A 19,379-nucleotide genomic window follows, 5' to 3' on the forward strand; every position below is an offset into this window, starting at 1 on the left:
CTCATGTTTACTACTGCCTCATATGTTGAATAGTACAAACATCTCCAGGAGCATGATTAAATGGATAGTAGAGTTATAGGAGTACTCTTTTACCTTCTTGGTTGAGAACTCTACCAGAGCTTCCTTGGCTGATCTCCTCACCTATAAGGAAGGACCTATTTTAGTTGAAGATGTGGAGAAGAACACTGACATGAATGAAGAAAAAATACTAGAGGATGCATTTGTTTTACACTTTGATGGATCTTACAAAAAAAGTTTAAATAAAAGTACAGGAGGAATTGTCATTTATGATCCTAGAGGAGAGGAGATTCGGAAAATGGGAATTCAGGTCGAAGCCAGTAGTAATAATGAAGCTGAATATGCAGCCCTCTTCGAAGGTTTGAAAGTATGCATTAGTCTGGGTATTAAGAGACTCATGATTAAGGGAGATGCTCTGTTGGTTGTGAAGCAAATTTTAGGTGTCTGGAAGGTTAAGCATGTTCATTTGAAGAGATGGATAAGCGCGGTGAAGAAACTATTAAATCGATTGGATGCCTAGACACTTGAAAGAGGTAAGAATGTAAATGCACATGATGCTGCGCAGGAAATTACAGCAGCTTGTGTTGATGCAGTAGGAGTGCAGGAGCCCTTATACAAAGGAAGGGAGACATTAGCTTGTGAGGAAAGCTTCCTATTAACTGGTAAAGTGCCTGAAGAAGTTCTGAAATTAAGAAAATACAGATTTATTAAAAGCTGTACTTCTTATTGTCTAATAGATGATGTTCTTTACATGAAAGGGGCTGATCTGGTGCTTAGAAGAATTCCTTGGCATGAGGAAGTTTTTCATATTCTACAAGCTAATCATGAGGGAGTATGTGGAGGACATTTTGCTTTCAAAATCATGCTGAGGAAAAGACGTACAGAAGGGTATGTGTGGCCATCCCTTCAGAGAGACATAAGACATTGGTGCAGGTCATGCCTACAGCGTCAGCAGATGAGTAAGAGGATCTTACATCCAGAACTCATAAATATCATGCTTGCTTATAATATTTTTGAGAAATGGGGAATAGATGCCATCGGTCCTCTACCCATGACAGCCAGGAAAAATTATTATGTGCTGACAGCTGTGGATTATTTGACGAGATGGGCTGAAGCACGAGCAGTACGGGCTGTCAATGCAAAATCTGTATGTAAATTTGTGTATGAGGATATCTGCTGTATATCTGGTGTGCCACTGGAGTTGCTTTCTGATAGAGGTCCAGGTTTCAGGAGTGAACTGATGGATTTATTATGTGGAAAGCTGAAGATTAAGCACAGATATGCAAGTCCCTATTATCCCCAATGTAATGGGATGAATGAGAAATTTAATGGTGTGTATACTAATATCATGGGAAAGATCATGAGAACACATGAGAAGGAGTGGAATTTCTTCGTCACACGAAAAGGTCCATTCCATTTGGTCACAAATTTCTTCTTGAAGGTAGAATCCAGACTATTGTTGTATCTCAAAACTAGATCACCCTCCTCAATTTTCTTATCCCTGAATTTCCTGTTTGCTCTCTTCTGATTCTCCTCTTGAATTAAAGCATAATGTTCCACCGCCTTTTATCTGTCTAGTTGTGCTTCCTGCAAATCCAATAACCGGTTCTGGAAAGTAGAATTTGAATCCTCGTTTATCTTCATTAACATCTATAATGCAGGAATTTCTACTTCCAAGGGCAATAGAGCTTCTTTCCCGTAAACAAGATGAAATGGTGAAAACTGGGTGCCTTCTTTTACTACTACTCTGTAAGCCCATAAAGCCCAGTGCAAAGCACATATCAACTTGAGAATTTGGATGGTCAGCAGCATAAGAATAGGGTCAATGGCTTCAGACTAAAGAAATACTTTCATAGGATCACGAGTGTGGGCAGCTGTGGACCTACTGTGATGAAACCAGACAAGCCGGAAGACCTCATGGATCAGGATATCTCTGAAGAAATGCAAATCTTATATACCCCTATCTGCAAGACATGAATGTCTGTAGACTGAAGGATGGGAAAAATGATAGGACAAAACCTGTATCAAGTTTTTGAGCACTGTATATAGCTGTGGGTAGGCACATAATTGTACACATCTAGGGTAGGTGTGGGCTTTTGGCATTTGTGGATTTTTCTTTCACAAGCATGATGGACTAATGTATAGTTTTTTGAAACAATAAAGTATGTTTTGCAAGGACTTCATGGGAAATGATGAAATGCAATGTGGTTGTACCAGACTTCCAGAGCAAGGGTGTCCAGTGTGTGGTCAAGTGAAATGTTTTTGGGGTCATGTAAAGTCAAGTCATGAAGGGTTTTTTCATATTTTCCTAAGTCAATGTGCACTTGCATGTTACATGAATTTGATATGTTCTGGTGTCCATGTCAAGGGGCTTTTCATGTGTGTGTACGGGGGTGCATGCAAGCCTTAATGTGCATGCTAATGTGTGTGGGAATTGTGTGACCAAAGGTCCAAAATGTGCATTTAATGTGCCTTGGGGGATATTTGCATTTTTTAAATGGTAGAGTGGTAAATTCTACGTGATGACGTGGCTGGAAAATCTGGAAGGGAATGTATGCATGCAAGGTGGCTACGTGATCAAGGAAGGGGGATGCTCTGGCTGATGAGTGGGCTGATACGTGGGATGGCGACTACTGGAGAGTTCTGGAAAACGTGGATGAGCAGAAGAGATCAGGTTGGGGGGAAGAAAGCGAAGAAGGAGAGAGGAGAGGATCTACTGGTGGATGAATGGATGGTTCACGGGCTCCAAATTGTTGTACAAGAGCAGTGCGTCAGGGTGTAGCGGGATGTGACGATCTGAGAGAGCGATTGGGCTGTGTACGGGCTGTCAACGGGGTGTGATGATCTGAAAAAAAATAGCACAGGGCTGATGGGCTGTTAGCTGAGCGGAGAGCTTTAGTATGGAAGAGAAGAGACAGGCTGACGATTAGCTGAGCGGAGAGCTAACGGGCTGATCGACATGAAGTACGAGTCGCTTATTTTGGGCTGTGGGTTTGTTACCTTTAATCACGCACAAGTGTGCAGGCTGCGTGGGGGAGCTTAGCTGGAACAGAAGACAGATTGGGAGTTGTCGCTGCTGGAAGCACTCGTGATGTGGCTGCTTACAATTCTGAGTATGACGTACAGTTTGTGTGCAGATGCAATAGTGACTGAACGGAAGTCATGATAGGGACTTTGATCGTTGAGGATTCATGAGTTTATAGGTGGAGGGGATGACTCCATGGATTAGCATTCTTGGGGGTTCTTTGTGCATGAGGATTCCGTACAAGAAGCATAAGTACGAGCTGTTTATCGTATACAAGTTGCTGGAAGGAGGTGTTGTAGATACATCATGTGTGGTTGATCTGTCGTACAAAGAATGACTGGGTGTATGAACAATTCTTGGTTGACACAGAGCTACAACAAGTCAAAGCCTTCTTTCCCCTCTTTCAAAGAGTCTGTGTGTTCCTGTGTGTGTGTTCTAGTCAAATTGTGTGGGAGATTGACTTGTTATTTGTGTGCTCTGGATATCTGCTCTGGAACCTGGTTCATAAGCTCATCATCTACGAGCCCACATTGCAGCTGATCTCTATGAAGTCTCAGCTATCTGACGTGGTGAAGTACATAATTCCTGGTTGTCTTTCCTTTTTTTTCCTTATCAACGCCATGGTTGTCCATTGTACATCAATCGAGACTATGACAGGTCTGTTAGGAAGAGGGAGTGCTTGGATAAGCTTAGCTTTGTTTCCTTCTCACAAGGTGATCTTCCTGCACAGTTCGGCGGCAGCTTGATTATGCTCTTGATTCCTTCTAGCATTCTGAAAGGTGGCAGATCAAGGAGCCTTAAGGTAGTCTACATGTAGGAAAGTTCCACTAATAAGAATTATGGGCTGCTTACATTCATACATCTAACTATTTTCATCTTTGATGAGTCTATTGTCTGAGGAGCTCAGTTTTAAAAGTTTCAAATGGTAGATTGTGATGGCTTGAGTTTCTTTAGAGTTAAAATTTTCTAATCTTTAAGCAGATAAATGGTTGGAAGGCTGCATAAAGTTCATTTTAGAAATACTTGAGGGTTGTGCAAAACAGTCCAATGACTGTCTTTTAATGTAGTGAGAATAGTCTGACTAGTCCTGCAGAAGGTCATCTGTTTGATTATTTTGTGAAATAAAAAAATTATGAGTTTGGAAGATATATGTTTGGATGGAGTCTTATGCCCTGTGTTTACTTTCTCTGTTGACATTTTAAGATTGTAATGAATACTATGAATGCCAGGTTATGTATGAGAATGTGATCGTTCCCTTGGCAAGGCTGGAGGCAGAGGAGTTTGCATTGATGCAGTCATGCAAGTTCCCAAGGATAGTATCCACCTCCAAGGAGGTTCGACAAGCAAGCCTTGATGCAGAGAAGTTACTCGATGCTTACAAAGTGAAGTGCAGGTTCAATCTGCTGCTCAGTGCTCCTACTGTGAATATATTGTTATTTTCTTTTGATTGCCGAGTATTAAATGATAGATGTCATAAGTGAGTTTTTTGCTAGTATCATTGTATATATGCGTGCCTTTATTGTTACCCATTTCACAGACGTGTCTGCATTTTATAGCAAGGAAATGGGTGTGTGCAGGAGGCACTTCACCACTGTTGTTAATAGTGTAAGCTGTACATTGAACTTAACTGTTTCCTGCCTTCTTATGCCAAGTTCGTGTGTTGGGAAGGGGTGAGAGGAGGACCTCAAAATGTGGAGATGTATGCAGAATGCAAGAGTTGTGTTACCAAGAATGACTAAAAATTCTCTACAAAGGAAGCTACTGTTAATACTAACCCTAGGGGAAAACATCTCCTAATTGGAGGGAAAAGATCCTGAAGGGTGTGTTCACACCATACTACTCATAATCTAACAAATCCCCCTGTAGTGGTAGTGTGAACATCTAAAGAAAGTAGATCAATCACCACAAGGTATCAAGCCTAAAGCTTTGCGGAAAGCTTCAAACTTTCTCTAGATAGTGCTTTAGTCAAATGATGTACAACATTATCATGTGTAGGACAATAGATCAGGCTGATCTCTCTTGCATGGACTGACATAGTGATAGTATATCTCAAGGTGTTTCATGTCAGCATGAAACACCTTGTCAGCATGAAACACAAGATTCTAAAGCTATTGCAATAGCACTCTGACTGTCAATGAGAATAGGAGTTCCATGAAGATCCCCCAACAATCTTCCGAGCCATACGCTCTCAACTATTGTGGTGTAGGCTGTCCTGTATGCATCTTCACGCGAGGAGGTGACTATAGTGGGTTGCTTCTTGCTCAACCAAGATATGCATGAGCTGCATGAAAAAAACAAGTTCCACCTATGAACTGCCTACCATCAATCGCCAGCCATAATTGGAATCATTGAATGCATGAAACCGAAAGTCATCCCCCTGGCATAGAACAATCCAAGATGCTGGTTGCCCTGCAGGTATCATAAAATGTGCTTAATTGCATACCAGTGAGTGGTCTTAGGGCTGTGCATACATCAGCTGACCTGTGACACCCCAAACTAAATGTTAGGACACGTGTTGCATAGGTAAGTGAGGCAGCCAACAGCCTCGCTGTTTAGAGCGGCATCAACAGATTCACTCCAACCATCATACATCCACAGCTTGAGCCTAGGTTCAACTGTAGTTGAAATTGTCTTACAATTCTGCATTGAATAGTGTAGCAGCCCCTGTACATTTTATTGGACTGTTTCATAACAATACCCTCTTCTGACCGCATAAACTGATTTCTCAAGTAATAATGCAAGTGTCCTAAATCTGACATCTCAAATGAGGTTTCAAGATCAGTCTTGAATTCTGCAATTCTGCCCTCACTGGTGTGCGTGAGCAGCATATCATCTACATAAAGGATGATATGATAAAATCCTCTTTGGCTCTCTTGACATAGAGGGTAGTTTCAGTTGGACTGTTCTTCAAACCTTGGCCAGTTAAATAAGTGTGTATCTTCTCATACCAAGCGCGTGGAGCTTATTTGAGACGTACAATCCTTTACGCAACGTACGCACTCTATCTTCCTGTCTGCGCATCACAAATCCAATGGGCTAACTCACATAGACTTCGGCTTGCAAGTCCCCATTGAGGATACTAGTAAAATGTCCAACTGATACACTTTTTGACCAAAATGAGCAGCCAATGCTATAACACACCCGATCGTTGTCATCGTGGAAGTGTAGACAAAGACATCATATCCTAACCCCTTTTGTTGGGAATAGCTTGAAGCAAATAGCCTTGTCTTGTACCTGTCAATTGTACCATCAGATTTCCCACTTTATCCCAATAGCCTTTTCACCGATGGGCAACTCCACCATAGCCCATGTGTCATTTTTGTGGATTGAATCCAATTCACCCCACATATTCTTCTTAATCCCTACAACATAAAGTATATTTGGAAGACACAAATCAATTCCATCAACTGATGACAGCATTATATTCCGAACTCCTCTGATGGGATAAGAAGAATTGTTCTTCTTGCCAACCAGAGCAGGCTGCAAATCTGCAAATAACTCCCTCTGAGAGGTAAGGTGCTTGGATGCACTATTCCAAAGTACTAAATAGCATCTAAAGCTTCAGCCACACTGAGCTCAAAAGTGCTTGGACCTTGAAGCCTCAGTTTCGGGTCTGGTCATCATCTTCGGAGGTCCTTTCCTGCTTGGTTGACCTGTTTTGGTGACATTTCAAGGCTATTATTAGGGTTTTGAATAGGCTGCCATCTTCTACAGGGTTTCAATGTCGCTCTTTAGGGTTTTGAGCTGTGCTTATGGTTTTGGTGTTTTTCAGATCTGGTTGTCACTTTTGAAACTGCTTTGGAGCTGTCGCATCTATTTTTGAACAGGCTGCACAAGTTTTTTGGATAGCTGCCTTTTTTAAAGCTTCCAAACCTGCCACTACATTTGGGGCCACTGTTGGTGCTATCCTTGGGTCGGCGACATGCATTAGGCCCCCCTTGGCGGGGGTTCGGGGGCATGCTTGTATCTTGTATCTTCTATTTCGACCAGATTTGGAGCTGTTTTGGAAGTTGTCACCTAGTTTCAAAGGCATTTTTGCATGAACAAGTTCAAAGACAGGCTGCAACCCATGTGTGTATGACTCAGCCAGCTTAGTTACCCGCCCTTTTGGTCGATTATCAGCCCGACTAGTCTTGGAATTTACTGCTTTTTCCTGAACAGAGCTTGATTTACCTCAGGTTTAGGCTCGTCCTGTAAGTTTGAAGAAACGTTCAATGCACAATTTGTCCCTGCAATGTGTGGACCACCCGGTCTGTACAATCACTACCTTGGTTTTATGCACGACTTGCAAAGCATTGCTCCATTCGTCCTTGCGATCCGTGCACCGTCTGCTTTGTACAACGTTGCCTCTGTACTATGTATGACCTACTTGAGCAAGGCGTGCTTTATTGCCAAACCTCCATACAGCCCGTTTGTACAGCCATACACGGCCCAGTCCGTTCAATCACTACCTTAGTTTTATGCACGACTTTCAAAGCATTGGTCCATTCGTCCTCGCGATCCGTGCACCATCTGCTCTGTACAACATTGCCTCTGTACTATGTATGACCTACTCCAGCAAGGCGTGAATTATTGCCAAACCTCCGTACAGCCCGTTTGTACAGCCATACATTTTGCACCACAACCCATCCGTATATTCACCGCTATATGAACCGGATGAACGAATCTGTCGTACACTCCAGCCCACAACCTTTTGTTGTACGTGGTGGTTGTTTGCTTTTGTATTTGTAGGCAAATTTAGTCAGTACATGCAACATTTGCATTAGTATGCCTCATAAGTTGTTGGCATTTTGAAAATTCAGAGATTTGCTGGTTCTTTTTGGGGATGAAGCTACTTTTGCAGCTTTTTTATTCTAGTGTAGACTCAACATAGTTTTGAACTTTGTGTGAGTCACATTTTAAGGGCAGATTGCAGGCATTTTTTGAATCTTTGTTTGCAGAATAATGGGTTAACAAGGAGGAATGCATTTAGAATTTTGGTGGAGGAAGACAAATTGGATGGAAGTAAGTACTCCTTGTGGAGTTTTATGGTAAAAAATCTATTGGCTGCAAAGAATTTCATGGGGATATGTTAATTAGGATGAGCTTTGTAGTGTAGACATTGCACTTGCCAAACCGGGCTGAGGTGGACAACAAGTTGGTGGGCAGCTAGCTATAGGACCTTCAGCTCCCACACAAGGTCAGAGGAGGTGGGATCATGTGATGCTCAGGCCCTATCTGTGATCTTTATGTCAATCAAGAGATCAATCATCCGTCACTCCATTTATCACAATCAGCCTTTGCTTTACTTGACTGCTGTTCTGAAGCATCCTTTGACTGAAAAGCACTTGAATTTCTACCTTCACCCTTATCTTGGGCAGTAAATGCTTTGATCATTGCCATGCATTAAGGAATAATTCTCCTCCAGCTACAAGAAACTCACTAACTCCTCGAACTTAAGGGGCTGAGGATTAGTCCTTACAGACAAAGTAAGAGAAGTGTGAGAAGTCAGGTATGTTTTTGGCAAAGACAACAAAGTCCTAGAAAACATCTCCTCAAAATTGAGGAGGTGCTCTCTTGGATGTTTTGTAAGACATCAGCCTTTCTGTCACCTTCATGCATCTCCAAATTCTCAACTGAACCCTTGCCTCATTCTTGGCCTGACACACTGTCTAAAGAATCTGCCATGCACATTGCGAACTTTTGTAGAGTAGAGTGAGAAGTTGTGAAGAAAAACGAGACCTGAAGTTGCAAGAATGAAATGAGTTCCACTCACACTTAGGGTTATGTACCCTCACACAAAAAATGAAGCACTAACTAGCCCTAGGGGGGAAACCCCCTAATTGGGGATGAAAATACCCCTAGGATAAGGTGTCCACACTAGCCCGCTGCTAATATCTTACGAATCCCCCTTGTAGTGATAGTGTGAAGATGTACAAGGTGATATACCAGCCACCATATGGAAGGATGCCTAAGCTTTGCGGAAAGCTTCAAACTTTCCTTGTGGTAATGTGTTGGTGGACAGATCAGCAATACTGTGATGTGTAGGAATCGTAGATCAAACTGATTTCTCCTGCATGCAATATCTTTATAACATAGTGATAGTGTATCTCAATGTATTTTGTGCGGGCATGAAATATAGGATTTTGTGCTACTGTAATAGCACTCTAACTGTCAGTGAGCATGGGTGTAGATGGATGCAAACCACCTACCATCAATCTCGTGAGCCATACACATTCTACTGTAGTAGTGAAGGCTGCTCACATGATGATGTTGCATAGTGGGTTGTTTCTTGCTCAACCAAGGAATGTTTGAATTACCCTATAAAGGAAGAGTTGCCACTGTTGGAGTGCCTGGTATCATGATCACCAGCCCAATGTGAATCATTAAAAGCGTGCAACTCAGGTCATCCTCCCAGAATAGAACATGAGAGACTAAGTTACCTGCAGCTACCTGAAAACATGCTTTACAGCACTCCAATGCTGTGTCTTTGGGCTGTGCATATAGTTGCTCAACTGGTGTACACTGAACTCAATATCTGGACAGGTATTGCAGAGATAAATGAGGCATCCAACAGCCTGACTGTATGTAACAGCATCAAAAGATTCACCTGCATCATGCATGGACAGCCTCAGCCCTGGCTCCATGGAAGTAGAAATGGGTTTGAAGTCCTGAAAATTGAACATCTGTAAGAGTCTCTAATATATTTGGTGTAAAAATGTCTATATGACTGTTTTCTAAAATCAAAATCGTGAATGCTGTTTATGGGATTTGACCACTTGGAGGGTACTGGTAAATGTGTCACTCCATAAAGGGGACTGTTCCAAGTGCTTATTATGTTTGATAATGAGTCTCAATACATTTGATACAAGGTTGAATGGATCGTCCAACTGCTCGACTTATTATTACAGAGATTTATTTATTTAGCACTTCTCTGCCTATTTGTTCTTTTCATTAGATAATCAAGTTAGTTTTGGATTGTATTTTTCTCTGGTCATCACTAGGTGGATATGTTCCTGAGAAGGCCTTTTCTAGTATTAACATGATGCTTATTTTGGGGTGAAGGATGGTTACTAAAGGGATATTTCCACCTGTCAATGGCTGTTGGGGATACATTCTAATAGGTCCTGACACCCACTTCAATTATTTGAAAGAGTTTTATATGGGTTTTTGAATGATTTGTTGTAAATGGTCTCAGACTCCTCAACAGAATTATATCCTATCAGATGATATGGAAGTATCATTTTGTAGAAAGCAGTAAAGAGGTGATGAGAACTTATTCTTAGTTTTTGGCTCTGAATGCCTTCACAGCTTCACAGTTGATTATATGAATAGCTACTTAATTGCATGTCCACAAAGGAGGGGGATCCTTTATTTCGGTCATGCACTGCAGAGATCTGAAACTATATGGAAGGTTGTCTCTATAGGTTGAGACTTCTAATGGGTGATTGATCTCAAGAAATTACAACTGGTTGTTTACCCACTCAGGGTATTTTGTTTTTTGCTATGCATGATGTACTTTTGCCATGAGCATTGCTCTTAGGGCTTTTTTCATACTTGATAGAAGTCTTTTCATTGATAAAAAAATTACAGCAGAAACATCGTGTGTTGAGTATGGCAGAGGCATGGGGTATGTCATGGATTGAAGCTGGATTTGGGGTACTGATACTGTTTATCTGGTGTTGGTGTCAGAAGATGGTGTTCAACGCAAATTTTTTCATGTTAAACGAGTTAACCTTAATATATGCTCATGTTAGGTTGGGCCTCTTTTTGCAGTACTCATGATTCTGGGCTGCTATTTCCAGTTCACCACTGAAGTTGGCTTTTTGATCTGGCAGTATGCGAATGGATGTATACCAAGCTGTGAAAGCTGTGAGTCAGAAGAAGGGCATACAGCCAGAAGCGAAACGCTATGTTGAACGCCTGGTAAGATTTTTTGAAGTATATGTGGCTAGAGCTCTAAATTCTGCTTCTGTTAATGATGGTATTGCTTTTTTTCCCACACAAATTGCATATCCTTGGGTTCATCTCTTATGACTATCATCTTTTGAAAGAAAAGAGTGATATATTCCATTCAAAACAAATCATACAACAGGTGGGAGAGAAAGTACTCTATCCCTAGCCTCAACAATGTAGCAAAAAAGCCATGGAGGTGGTCTAAAATGCCACAACATCCCAAAAGGGGTCAAGTGAAAAAATAAAGAGCAGTCCCATGTCCTCATGAAGGATATAAGTCTCCCACGAGCTGCCAAAGAGGTGCCTGTACACCGCTCCCACTGACTCCTGACAGTGAAGATAATCTCCGCCCAAATGGAAGCGAGAGTGTGACTATCATCTTTGTGACAAGCACTTTGCCATATGGCTTTAATTTTGCAACTTGAAATATTGTTCTTATGATTATCATCTTCGGGACAAGCACTTGGCAATATGGCTTTAATTTTGCAACTTGAAATATTGTTCTTAAGAACAAAGGTACAGAAGGTGGAAGGACTAACAAGAGCAAGGCCCAGTACCCTGTAAAAGACACCAGGAGTGTGCTCTACCCCAACACAAGACAATAAGTGATAGAAAAGATGAATAATCTGGAAAAACTAGCGAACGATATGCCTTTATTACTTTGCATGGCTGAGAGGTGAAGCTGATGGTCAATGAAGTCATACACATCTGATAGATGAAAAAAACAAGATTCAACGAACTAAGCATGGTTGCAGTCGAATTTTCTTGATATTTGCATCATAAAGCAACATGCAAGGTTTGTGGGTCATTGTTTGGGATTATTTCAGCTATTATACAGAATAGATTTGTGACGTGGCTTTAAAACCCCTATTACTTTGGCTAGCATTTCCTCTTGGCACATTTGGAGAGCCAGATGCACAGAGGCCTTGGATGACACCCAGATACACCCATCACAGGTGTTCATAGGTATTTGGAGTGACACGGTTCACACTTTGATAGCCATATGGGCTAGCATGCAGGGCCCTTCACTGGCAGCCTCTTCTAGGAGGATTGTATTTCTTCGAGTTTGGAGGGGTTCTCCCTTTTTCTCAAAGGCTGCTACCGGATTGAGATGGCACTATCAGCCCCAATCCTTTCTTTTTGGCTCTTGAGCTTTTCATGCATTGCATGGTGTATCCCGTATTCCCGTATTCCCGTATGGAGCTTGCTCTAATGGTTTTCTTTAATACTTAATAGAAGTCTCTTTTTTGAAAAAAAAATCCCTATTACAAATGATTACAGGGAGAGCATAGAAGAATTTGTGTGGAGCTTGATTATGTGCGAGAATTTGAAGGAAAAAAAGGAGCATACTACTCAAGGAGAGCAAATAAAGCTATTCTCTTTACTAGAAATGGATGTTTTGAAATTACTATTTGAACTCCCTTCAAATCTATGATATCATTTTTTAATGTTCTTTTTTAGAAAGTGCAGTGCAAGTATTGTGCCTTTTGTATTAGATTGTGCCCATCATCTTGATCAAGATTGATGATCATCTTCTGTCAGATTTTACTGCTTTTTTGTTTTCTTCTATCACAGCCAGAGGATGCTTTATACTGTTGATTTTTGACAATGACAATCTTTTCCACACTACTGTCTCTGAGTCTAAACCTTCATTGTAGCACGTACCTCTTTTTCATTTCCCTATACAAAGGCCACATTGGGAGCTAATGGGCCTATCTTCTAGAATGGTCTTTTGGCCTTAATCTTAATGGAGGAAAATGGATGATATGTATACGTGCAATCTTAAAGAGAACGCTATAGTAGTGAACGTATGGATTATGGTCTATTCACTATTTGCATTGATGACACCTGGGTCAATATACTCTCATAGGTCCTAGGGGTTGGGTGTATTTGTAGGATTTATAGATGGCCTTACCCTCCATTGAAGGACCCATATGAGGGATTGCCATGGAAAGGGAGGTCCTTTACATGTGCATGTATCCAAAGACTTGTCTTCAATGTCCATCCATGTCATCTATGCTCCCCCTTTTTGGTCTCTCATGTATAAAATAATCACTCTCATTGGAAGGGCACACTTGCTCATTGGAGGGCTAGATTGGGTGTCAATACTCTTCGTATCCATGTAATTCAGATTTGATAATTTTGTGACCTTATGGAGCCTTCACTTGCTGCTTTTGGTATTTCCAGCCCGTTGCTGGTGCCTCATCCTTGCAAGTACTTGCCAATAACATTCTATTTGCAAGAAAAGGTTTCCTTCACATCTTTTTGAGTCATATGTTTCCAGAGAACTTCCCTACAGTCTCGCAACGTTGACCATAACATCGAACTTCTGCATGGAGTGCAGCTTCTGTTAAGGTGCATCAACTTCAAGGATACCTCCGGCTGGCTCTGTGGAGCCAAGTATGTTACAAAAATCAATTTGAGAATGGGCTATTGGCAGATAAGCTAATTTGAAAAAGATGTCTATAAGACTGCCTTTTGTATGCGATTTGGCCATTAAGAGTTCTTGGTGATACCATTTGGACTCAATAATGCACGTAACTTTCTAGCACATAATAAATGATTTGTTTCGTCGACATTTGGGAAAGTTCATTGTGGTCTTTTTGGATGACATCTTGATTTATAGCAAGACTCTTTTAGAGCATGGATGCCAGTTGCGGATAGTGCTATCCATACTTTGAAAAAGAAGCTCTGCGCAAACTAGAGCAAATATGAATTTTCAAATCAAGAACTCGCCTTGGACATGTCGTTTCGGTGGATGGTGTGCGTATGGACTGAAAAAGTTAGAAAGGTATGTGAGTGGTCTATTTTTTGAGAACGATTGCCGAAGCAAATCCCTTCTTGGATTTGTGAATTTCTTCCAAACCTTAATCTAGAATTATGCTAAGATAGCATTATGGACTTGTCTAAAAGGGTGGAAAAAAGGAAAGTACAATAAGTACCGGTCCATCATGAGGACTTTGATGCCTATATCAAGCAATTGAAAAAAAAAGGCCAAACCCAATTGCACAAATTTAAATTGACATGTACCACCACTGCATACCTTGAACACTATGCTTGCTCGTCCATTTTGGGGTATGAGATTCCCTATAAATTGGCATTTTCCAAGCTGGCTTTAGGGCATATACAGTAATTATGTCAAACCACTAGTCATTAGAATCTTAATCCATCACATGGACATTTGTTATTGCTTGTCAGATTTCCTGGAAGTGTAGAGACATCAAGATCAGCTGTTGGGTCATCACTTCTCAAAGGGCTGCCATTTTCCATGCATGCCACCAGAAATGGAGCCTTTATTCATTAGCTATCACAGGGAGCCACCCCCAAAATAGCCATCAAACAATGCTTTGTTGTTAGCAAGATCTAGAGCTGACCACAATGGGCAGGTGTGTTAGATAGTTAGTTATGGTCCTGGTGTCTCTTTGCTGCAGTTGTTAGGCTGCTGAACAGGGTCTGCAGCTCTGATGCGAATTATAAGGTCCATGAGGGGCCTCATGTCTATGAAGCATACATGCTCTGGATCTCCACTGTGGTGTTTCAGGCCGTATGCCCATATGGTGGAGTCTGGAGCCCCTCCCGCGTCCTGCCCTCTAGCCTCCGCGTGGGCTGGTAGCAGGCCATCCTGCTGTCGCTCTTACTCTCCCACCCCTGCGTGCTGCCCTTCCACCTTTGCATGCTGCCTTGCACCCCCGCGTGGGCTGGTAGCAGGCCACCTTGCTGTAACAGGCCACCGGGCCTTCAGGAGACCCACGCTAGCCCCTGCTCCACCTGCGTCACTCCCGCCACCTACTGTACCACCCCTGCCACCTGCTGCGCCATTTGCGCAAGTTGCAAGGGCACCTAGGCCCCTCATACCTAGCCTACCAGCCCGGATGGGCTGGGTTGGGCTGCTCCAGGCCCATCATCAGCCCAAGAGGCTACTCCTAGCCTCTATACCTCGACTCCAGCACCCTTCTCTGCTGCAACGAGCTCCTGGCCTGCAAAGAATTAAGAAAAGACAATTTCAGATCAAGAAAATGCAGAAGAAGTGAAATGCAACATTGAAAAGACCAAGGACAAGGGAAAGAGTTGCCAGCATGTTTGAAGCTCATCCGAGGCATTAAATATGTGAGGGATCCCTTCATTTCTGCTGTTTTGCACTTCTGCAACAAACAGGGACAAAATAGGGATTTTGTACAATGCCTACACGAGCATGTGAGAGGATATTTGGGGGAAACAAGGGCTTGAAAATGCCATGACAGCTTACACAGCAGCGACAACTCCAAATACTACATCTAGTGTCCTCACCAGCCTCCAAAAAATATGTCTTGCACTGATCGACAAAATTGACAATTTAGAGTCTACAAATGTAGCCCTCCTTGTGGAGAATGCACATGTAGACAAGACACTAGCTGAGGTAAAAAAACATGGAGGGAAAATGCAAGAGGAGTGGAGAAAACAGAAGACCAAAAAATAGGAATGGGAAAAAGAAAAGGATGAATGGATATCTGAAAAAAACAAGCTCCAAGAGAGAGTAAATGCATTGGAGATTGAAGTACAACAAATGAGGGATATGAAAGTGACCCTAGAAGGCACCTGCAAAGCGATGGAATAGCTGAAAACCGAGAATGCCACTCTCAGGATGGAGATTGCAGCCATGCAATAAACAATGCAAGGCACACATGCTGAACTTAAGCAACAAATCAGCAAAAGGGGAAGCCAAGATGTTGGAATGGAAGGACATGGTCACAAAAGGGCACAACAGCTCCAAAGAATGAATTTATTTCAAAGGCACTTGAGGAGGAAAACAGAAGGGCCAGCAAGGCGTTAAATGTCCTTGTGAGGGGCTTACCAATGGGCGACATACCAATGGCAGATGCCCAAGTATTTGTTCACAAAAATGGGGATCAATCTTACCTGCGAGACAGCCTGGAGGGTAGGCAAACCTAAAGCATCTACAAAGCCACGAGTGCTAAAGTTCAGGGTCCTACAACAAGAGCACCGAAGGGAAGGCATGGTAGGAGTAATGGCAGCAACAGAAGCAGGAAAATGGGCAGGATACATGGATGACAGATTGATCATCCGAGATAGAGGAGACAAGGAAGATAAGGAAGAGGGAGAATTATGACGGTGTCAAGCCCATGGGACGAGTACACACACTGGACTGAAAATAGCAATTGTAATGGCACATTATGGTCTGATCCGGGAGGTTTCCTTGAAACGTACAGTGATAGGGATATGATCTTTTACACTGAGACACATAAGAGCCCAAAGAGAGGGCTTCCCACAGTGACATGATATACATGGGAGTCAGCTCATAGGAGAGAGTTGAGGAGAGAGAGCAGAGTGCAAGGCTTTGGGGGGGTAGCTGTCCTCTTCAAATCACACCTGAGACCGCAGCCATGGACAAGAAGACTCTCATGAGCACAAGAGTGACATTGAAAGGGACCAGAATCTATCTAGATGATGACCTCACCACTCATATCTGTGGTACGACGAGAGGTGCATGCACAACACATGTGGGTACAAGTTCAGCTAGCAGATGCCCGACCTATTTTTATGGTGATATGCTACTTTCATCTAGACACGTCATCCTTTGCACGAGAGGTCACTGCAGAGGGATAGAGCTTACATGAGACAATCCATGATGACATCACAGAGTTCTCTAGACAAGGAGACACTCTCCTGCTAGGGGACTTCAATGCACGGACATGAGATAGACTGGGGGGTCTGCTTGACTTCACAGATGACAGAGATCCCCACATAGTTCCGGAGCTAGATGCAACTGAGCTAGGGATATTGAGACACTCTGCGGATGCCCCACAGGTGACAGGATATGGGCAACATCTACGTGATCTTGGGGCAGTCCATCTTGATCATCTATAATGGTCTGGAGGACTCACCTGTTTCCCACATGGCGGTGGGTCAAGTACAATGGACTACCTACTAGACCCACTAGCTTGTCTCACGGATACATGATTTTATTGTACCCCCGCCCCCACTCGGAACCGACCTCTCATACATGGCCTTCCATGTCTTTGCTACTATGCCATCCATATGGAGAGCCCCCATCGCGCATGCATGTGTCCAGATCCACTTTGACCCTGCCCTCGACCCAGTGTATGTGAGTCACTTAGCCAGGGTGCACGTGCCTCGAACACCCTCGTCTTAATAGTACAGGACGATGCCACTAGATCCTTTCTCAGGACCCTTTCCCAGGACCCGATCCACGTGAGTCCGAGATGGGAAGATGCCCAAAAACCCTTGGTTTGATGCTGAGTGCAGAGAGGCGAGAGCCCACCTGATACAGGAGCAGACCTTAGGACATCTGACGTCATCTGAGGCACAGAGGATTTTTCAGTGAGACTAACACGCCGCAAGAAGCAGGCCTTTCTCACGCACAGGATGGATGAGATTGTCCGATCTTCTCGAGGAGGAGACCCGACCACCACTGGATGGGGGTTCCTATTGGAGGGGAAGCCACGTATCCCCATCACTGACCCAGATGTCTGGCACACATATGCATGCTCCCTCTATAATGTCTAGATGTAGACACCACCGGACATGTCCTCTAGACCCACCACTTGTCACTTGTTTACCACATAGAACGTGCGGGCTGCCTTTCGTCGACTACACAACCGGAAAGCACATGATGATGAGGGTCTACGGACTGAGCACTTTGCGCATGGGTAGGAGTTTTTAGCTCTGGTCCTAGCACATATGTTCAATCGGGGTGTTTGTCATGGTTTCCCACCCGCTTGGAGCACCACCACTATTGTACCGATACACAAAGCCGGTGACCCTATGGAGATTGGGAACTACCGTACCCTCATAATTGGTCATACTTGGCCAAGATCTATGGATCAGTTCTAGAGAGGGAGCTCAGGAGTCATACAGAGGCTTAGGTGCAGCGGCCACTAGGACAAGCAAGATTTTGGAGGCAGCATTCTAAGAACAATCTCTTCTTCCTTCTTGGAAACATGGCCTTGTCAAATTGATTCCCAAAAAAAGGTTGTGTGAGACAATGGCTGATTGGCGGCCCATAACTCTTATGCCCCTTAGATCACATATTCACTCTGAGAGCTATCATTGAGCAGGGGAGATCGAGACACCAAAAAGTCTACACATGTTTTGTAGACTTTCGGAAGGCCTTTGGCACTGTCCAACGATCCCACATGATTAGGAGACCACAGGAGATGCAGATCCCAGAGACACTAATTTGGGGTGTGGTGAGCTTATACAAGGTTATGGTTTTCAACACCTTACATGTAGTGACTTGTTGACTCAGCTTCACCTATTCTGGTGAGCTAGTGGAGATAGTGCAGTCCTACACATATATGGGAGTAGTGTTCACTAGACCCCTTATCATGATGACCCATGTAGCCCAGGAACAACTCACACGAGGACGGCGGGGTGCTTTGGCCTGACTAGAGGTGCTTCCAAGCACGCTTTCAGGACCCACCAATGAAGAGCTGGCTCTTCGACACACTTGTGCAACGAACGGCCATGTATGCAGAACTCTTCTGGGGGTGTGATCTACCGAAGACAGAGTGGAGGAAATTTGAGTGGCTACAGGTGACTCTGGGGTCTAGGATGATTCGAAGTAAGCCCTCAGCTCCACATGAGATAGTACAGGCAGAATTTGCCATGAATCCCCTATAGATTGATACCATCTTTTAGGCAGTGACTTTCATCCACAGGGTCCGGGACTCACCTCGATGGAGATTACCGAGATTGAACGTTGGAGTCATCCAGATGACTAGCAGAGAGTGGAGTAGACACCATAGTTACCAAGGAATGGCGTTTCGTCTTCTTGGAACGTGGCATCGCCGTTCCCAGGTGGATGGCAGTGCGGGAACGTCTGGCAACGCTTGGGAAACGTTCCCAAACGTTCTAGGAATGCGGCCGAAACGTGTTCCGGGTTGGGTCTTTGGCCTTTCGGATTTAGGGCTGCGCGGGAGCGCCTTTTTGGCGCCGACGGGGGGCTTTAAGCCCTCTCAAATCACTCTCCACCCCCTTTTAGTCAGCCACTCAGCCTCTCAGCCCCCTCTCTCAAGCACTCAGCCCAGTCAGCCCCTTGTCTAAGCTCTCATCCACTTAGCCCCCTCTCAGCCCACACTCAGCCCTTTCTCTAAGCTCTCGGGCCTCAGCCCCTTCCAGTCCCTCCTAAGCTCTCTCCTCACCCACTCAGCCCCTTCCTCTTAGCATATCTTGGTATGTTTCCATGTGATTTGATGATGTGTCATATGACGTGGCGTTCCCGTTCCTGTTCCCCCATTCCTTGTTCTTGATACGTTCCTGTTATGACCCCCCACGTTCCCGAAACATTCCCATTCCCTGGTAAGTATGGCAGACACATGGTATGCACGGATATCCACATGGTTTATTAAGCAGAGTATCTAGATGGATAGGATCCCCCCCT

At 43.6% G+C, this 19,379-nt stretch overlaps 1 protein-coding gene across 3 annotated transcripts in view; it reads left to right on the forward strand.

Annotated features, from left to right (window-relative positions):
• Positions 1-19,379, forward strand: part of LOC147893218 (Zincin-like metalloproteases family protein) — a 262,264-nt gene that overhangs the window by 87,572 nt on the left and 155,313 nt on the right. For all 3 annotated transcript variants that reach the window (XM_087385550.1, XM_087385552.1, XM_087385553.1), the window contains exons 3-4: positions 4,273-4,436; positions 10,861-10,948. In XM_087385550.1, the coding sequence (XP_087241676.1) occupies positions 4,273-4,436; positions 10,861-10,948 (252 nt within the window). The remainder of the gene's footprint in view (positions 1-4,272; positions 4,437-10,860; positions 10,949-19,379) is intronic.

The sequence above is a fragment of the Dipteris shenzhenensis genome, chromosome 15 (assembly GCF_047967505.1).
Source record: "Dipteris shenzhenensis isolate YYH24624 ecotype China chromosome 15, Dip_SZ_1.0, whole genome shotgun sequence".
NCBI classification, from domain to species: domain Eukaryota; kingdom Viridiplantae; phylum Streptophyta; class Polypodiopsida; order Gleicheniales; family Dipteridaceae; genus Dipteris; species Dipteris shenzhenensis.